General features: G+C 31.0%; 1 protein-coding gene across 1 annotated transcript; it reads right to left on the bottom strand.

Moving 5' to 3' along the window:
* Positions 1 to 3,853: 3,853 nt before the first annotated feature.
* LOC122608731 (probable WRKY transcription factor 70) lies at positions 3,854 to 5,888 on the bottom strand. The gene is made up of 3 exons (XM_043781825.1): positions 5,527 to 5,888; positions 5,036 to 5,137; positions 3,854 to 4,475 (listed from the first exon to the last, which is right to left on the bottom strand). The coding sequence occupies exons 1-3, from the start codon at positions 5,886 to 5,888 to the stop codon at positions 3,998 to 4,000; spliced, it is 942 nt and encodes a 313-aa protein (XP_043637760.1). The 3' UTR covers positions 3,854 to 3,997.

Raw genomic sequence — 5,888 nt, 5'->3', positions numbered from 1 at the left:
TTATGTTAGTACATAATAAGTAAGACACACTAGTACACTTGCTACTATTTATATACCAAATATATCAAAATAATGATTTTTGAAAGACAAAAGCATTTGCTTGGACAAGTGACAAGAAATTTCTCGTAAATTTATGGAAAATAACAAGTGACGTTAGCACAACAGCTGGTACTGACGTATTGCGGCCATATGCAAATAAAAGCCTATCTAGAATGCTGTACGTACGAAATGGCCATATTAACCTTGGGTTGTTAGAAAACAAAATGTTTGCTCAAATAAATTAAGACAAATAACATTATCAACGAACTTGTAGCCAGCGATATATAATATCAGTCGCAGTTATTAAAAAAGCTAGTAAGATTTCATTTTGATGTATAATAACACTTTCTTACTATTTTAATTTTGCAACGAAGCTAGCCTTAACCTTTGTTACCGAAGACTAATTAACGCTGAAACTTATTTATGAACGAAGCCTCATTACATTACATATATTTCTTTCAAAAAGACTCTTATTAATCGTCATAAGCTAGAGTAATTAAAGCCTTCTACTCACATTCACGAAAGCTATCTCCGTGATTTCGTGATATCATCTGTCTAGACCGAACCGAATTCCTTTCCCGATCGTTGTATACAATATAATGTGAAAGACATAATCATTTAATAAAATGTTGGTAAAATAGAATTTTATTGCGATGGTTTAGTTTTTATGGACCAAATGTAAAGGTTTTACGTGAACTGTCATGGCTAGAAATCATACATTTATAGATTAGGGGTGATTTGTTTAAAAAAAAACATTTATATTAGTTGGCTATAAGATAGCCTTGCAATGGAAAACATGAATGTTTGGCGGGGGCTAAGCACCCCCAGACCCCCTACTAGCTCCACCCCTGTAGCTAGCTAATCTATACTTATTTGATAAACATTATGCATGGTTAATTACAATCATTCTCTCATCACCTTTACTTTCAATAATATACAAGTTCGAAAAACCCGGCCATACTTATTTTCACGCCAGAGGTGGTTGGTAGGGATTACTCCATATGCATGCCCAATAACATGAGTGTTTCTTGTTTCTTGATCGATCGTTGGTCATCAATCAAGATCTTCTCCAATGACGATATCCCACATAAGATCGAGTAGTCCAAATAAGAGTGCAAATTAAGTTTGTACACATTTTCAGTTTACTAGTTAATTTGATTGTTTAAAAAGACGAAATACATTGTGTTAAATTGTTTCTAATCAAGGTTGCCGACCACATAATTAAGTAATTGGAAGTAAATTAACCAGATTTAAATGTAAGAATGAAAATTGGTTTTTAGATGAAAAAAGGGTACCATTTGATTGAGTTTAATTATCCGATATCCAATTACCTTTCGGTGAGATGGCTTAATTAAAGCCCACGTACCGACACAATTTCCGTAGTAATATCAATATATATGTCACTTATTTGATTCTTTCTCAATTACTCAATATATAGCAAATAATCATTTTATGTGTAGAACAGATCGATCATCCTTGCAAAGAAATACGTACGTACTAGCTAGACGGAATATATATACTAATTTAATTTTCACCCCAAAAGATAAGAGTCTTAGACAACCGCACTTTAATTTGTTAATCCTGTTTGATGTTATAGAGTAAGTAATTACCATTATTATTATCTTTTTAAAAAAATAAATTATTATCTTGCGCTGAGTGCGTGACACTTCAAGTCGATCTTCAACGACATATAAGGTGCCTCAGCCTCTACATCATCAAATGGTATATGTGAACCGTATTTGGATTACCTAGCCAATTTTACACCAAGTTATGAGGCGGAATTCAAATCTATGTTTAGAATAATACATGGAATCAATATATTCATACGTACGTTTTACTTTCTATATATGTGTTGGAATGGTTTCCCATTTCTGGTCTCTTATTTCCGTACTACTATCTATCTTGAATTTAGATTGACTAATGTGTTGAAATTCGGAATACTTCCATATTAGAAATATGAATAATTTTCAAGTCTTTTGTTCTTTTTCACATCTACCAAACATGTCTTTATTTTCATTAATTACCGGCCAAACCGTTTTATCTATCATATTTTTGACGATTTTACCTAATTAGGGTCTAATTGGTTTACTAATATACGACTCATATGTTTGCGTAATGCGACGGCGATAATGGTAGCGACGCTGGATATATGGTGGCGGCAGCAGTGACAACAGGTGGTGGCGGTGGTGGCCGCAATAATGGTGGTGGTGACGGGTGGTGGGGCTAGCAACGGTGGTGAATGTAAAAGTAATTGATGTTAAATGAGGTGGTGCAATAATTTTTTAAGAATTGATGAATTTATGTTGTAAATTATTTAATTTATGTGGAAATGTTTAAAATGATGAATACTAAGAAGGATATTTTGGATATATCAATTCATCTTTTGAGATTTGGGAAGAGTGGTTCTCCTTTTATAAGGTATTATAAATATAGATAAAATACCAACTAGTAGGTTGCGGTTTTTAGTCCCTTAATGAACAGCTTATTATACATTTGTGAATTTGTGTTTACATTCACCCATAATTGTCTATCTACTAATAAACTAAAATAGGATTGTAGCATTCTTTAATCGACACATGACATAATAACTATTACTCTGTATTATAGTATGTACGTCTACTTAATTACTTACGTTAAAAGTATAAATAGATGACTTTCCTACAAAACCAAATAGAATTCTAAATATGTTGTAATAATCCAATTAGTAAATTATTATGGCAATCTATACAAGCTGGAACATCAGTATTATAAACAATTAAAATAGATATAACTGCATGCGACAAATGCAGATATAAGAATTAGTTTATGTAATACTATGAAATTTACGTAAATGGTTAAATTTATACGTATCAATAGATATTATTTTTAATGTAGCTAAAAATCCACGAGTCCTTTTTAATTTGTTATGACTTCAGTTTTTATACAAAGAAAGTAACCACTGAGGATATACATACATAGTCTATCCGTACATCATAAGGGCATTATGACTATATAATATGTGAAAGGACCTGTATCCAAATATATGTATCTAACAACTATATATTTTCTATTCTCTGTATAAATATAATTGGATCATCAAATATTATATAATCTGTACATCGTACAGGTATTAAAACTAGTATATATATATACAGAGAAATAAGTAACCATAAGGGTTGTGCTTAAGCTAAGACACGATAAATATTGTACATAACGATTGATTATTATTTTTGTTTACAACAGTTTTTGCTAATGAGAAATATCGTTATTAAAATCCGAATAGGAATTCTGTAATTATATTGATGTGTTTACCTGGTTTCACTTTCTGCTGATGAATCGGAAAAATTGGAGTTCAAGTTTCACATAAATAACGGTTGGCCCTGGTTTGGTTTGATGTGTGTGTGTGTTGTGTCTTCGGCATGTGTAAATTGAGCCCAATAAGGCAAATTATATGCAACGAGATAAAAACCAGCCCATATATTGATATGGGCTTTAAGTTTCTTTGACCTTTGAAGTAAATGATACATGTACTATTCAAACTTGAAAAGGACGTACATAGTGAGTCCGAGAAGAAAAAAAAAAAAAAAAAAAGAAGTTTAAATGGGGACAAAAACAATACGTTCCAGTGGTTTATCATTATTTTTTTATTTTACTAAATTTTCTATTTATTCCGCACGCAAACATTACTATCGCTTATCCGACTCAAAGTTATAATAAGTCACTATATGTACTTACTTCTTATCTTTGTAAGTAAAGCCCAGAAGTTTAGAAAACATGATGTTACTTTAGCCATCTTGTTGTACTTGTCCAACACAAACATACATGCAAAACAAAATTTAGAAGTTAACAAATGAAGTGAAATCGCTTACTTTGAATATATAGACTTCTATACAAACAAATTGGATCACATTTTTCATGTTATTTGCTGGCCATTTATACATTCATATAATAATTACAACCAATACAAATACGTAGGCTGTCAATGTGTAAAATCAAATGGAATTTCACTCAAATCGATATCTTCAAGTATATGGTCGATCTCATAAATTGGTGAATATAATCCCGTTGAAATTATCTTTTCTCTAGGTTCCAACCTAGAGGAATCCGAGATAATAAGATTATGGGGTGGATTATTATTATTATCAAACATTGATGATTGATTCTCCATTGACTCTAGAGACGAAAAATGATATGTTGGTTCTTCTTGTGTATGTAAAGGAAAATGGGCAACTAATTTGTCATTCAAAATGAGCTCATTTGACTCGAAATTTAGAAGGACAGATGTATCATTATGGTCTGCCGTATCCAAAAATATTTGAGGGGTTCTTAGGAAATTCTTGCAAGTGTGGTGTCGATGATATGTGATTTTATATTTTTGTGGCTCATCTTCAATCTTTTGAACTTGTTTGGTTGCTTGACAGCCTTGGTCAAACTTGTGGGTGCACCTATAATAGTTCCTACATATCGATACAGACACACCAAGCAAATATGTAAAAGTTAGATGTTGCCAAGGAATTAAGTACTATATTTTCAAGTATATATCGAAAATGTTTAATGTATATCTTTATAACTTTTTGTAGTCCAAGAAACATCAAAATTTATTTAAATAAGCTAGTTTGTCATACCAAAAGCTTAGTTGCTATAGTGATATTGTGTTATCATTTATCTATCAGTTGATTCAGTTTAAATATTATTTTGCTGAGCTGTATTTATTTGTCTTTTAATCTTTTAAAGACTCGGTTTACAAAAATAAACTAGTTTATTATACCTATAGTGTAGTTGATATACAATAGTAATATTAATTAGCTGTCATTTTGTCAATGATTTGAAAAAACCAATTTTGTTAAGTTGCAATTATTTTGTTGTTTACCGATTAAACTGCTTGTAATCTATAAAAATTACATCTAGAATGTTAAAAAAAAAATGCTTACAAGTAACTAATGTTTTGAGAAATATGTTTTTTTATTTTTTATTTTTTAACTTTAAGTAAAAACTTAGAATTTAGAAAGAGTAAAACCTTTTGTGTCTTGCATCTATAATCTCTTTTTGACCATATTTTCTCCATGTATGCCCGTCATCAATCAGCGAAGTTACTTGTGTAGATGTCCAAGAGCTCTTTCTACATGTGGCCAAAACAAAAATAAAACGTTTCAAGTTACATAAGCATACACTTAATTCAAGTGAGACCCTGAGAGATAATATATTATTGCCAGACTAATTAAGTTGTACAAACGGGACATACATGTTATTTTCACATACTTGCTTGTTATCAAGTTGTGAAATATGACCAAGAATAAAATGATAAATTAATCTAAGTAAACGTAATTATTTTTATAGAAATCATTATTATAACTTTAACTAAATGAGATGATAGATTGATCATAAGTTTCGACTTTACCTCATTAACAATATATAATAGCTTGTACATGCTATAAAAATTTTATCTTTTGGTAAATAAATTCAAATGTTTAAGGTAAATTGATTGTCTTCGTAACTTTAAACACATACCTAACATAGCGCCCTCTTTTGTTTTTTACCGGTTTTGCATTTTTAACCAGCTTGTTGACAGTGGTTGATCTCTCGCTTGCAAAGTTATGTGGAGAACACACACGATTAATCGGGACATAAATCTGATTGACACTATAATTGACACTATAATCGCTCATGATTGATGGGAATTCAAAGTTGTCGAACATTTCCAAAGGTTGAATTGATATACAATTGGTTGATGTTGGATCAATCAATACGGTTTTAGACAATCTAGAAAAATCCTGAATTTTATTTGTCAATTCATGGCCTTGCATGATCGAGCTCTTGGATGGGTGTGGTTGGGTTGTACTGAAAACTTTCTGGCCAAAAGGAAACTCCAT

The sequence above is a fragment of the Erigeron canadensis genome, chromosome 7, assembly GCF_010389155.1.
Source record: "Erigeron canadensis isolate Cc75 chromosome 7, C_canadensis_v1, whole genome shotgun sequence".
Taxonomy (NCBI): domain Eukaryota; kingdom Viridiplantae; phylum Streptophyta; class Magnoliopsida; order Asterales; family Asteraceae; genus Erigeron; species Erigeron canadensis.
The sequence above is the reverse complement of the archived record's forward strand: the minus strand, read 5'-3'. Positions and strand labels throughout refer to the sequence as shown.

Excerpts from the sequence above, each read along its gene's own strand:
- LOC122608731 (XM_043781825.1), bottom strand. The coding sequence starts at position 5,888 with ATGGAGTTTCCTTTTGGCCAGAAAGTTTTCAGTACAACCCAACCACAC. Across the intron at positions 5,138-5,526 it reads AAAAGAGGGCGCTATGTTAG|AAAGAGCTCTTGGACATCTA; the intron begins GTATGTGTTTAA and ends GGCCACATGTAG. Across the intron at positions 4,476-5,035 it reads ATAGATGCAAGACACAAAAG|GAACTATTATAGGTGCACCC; the intron begins GTTTTACTCTTT and ends ATCGATATGTAG.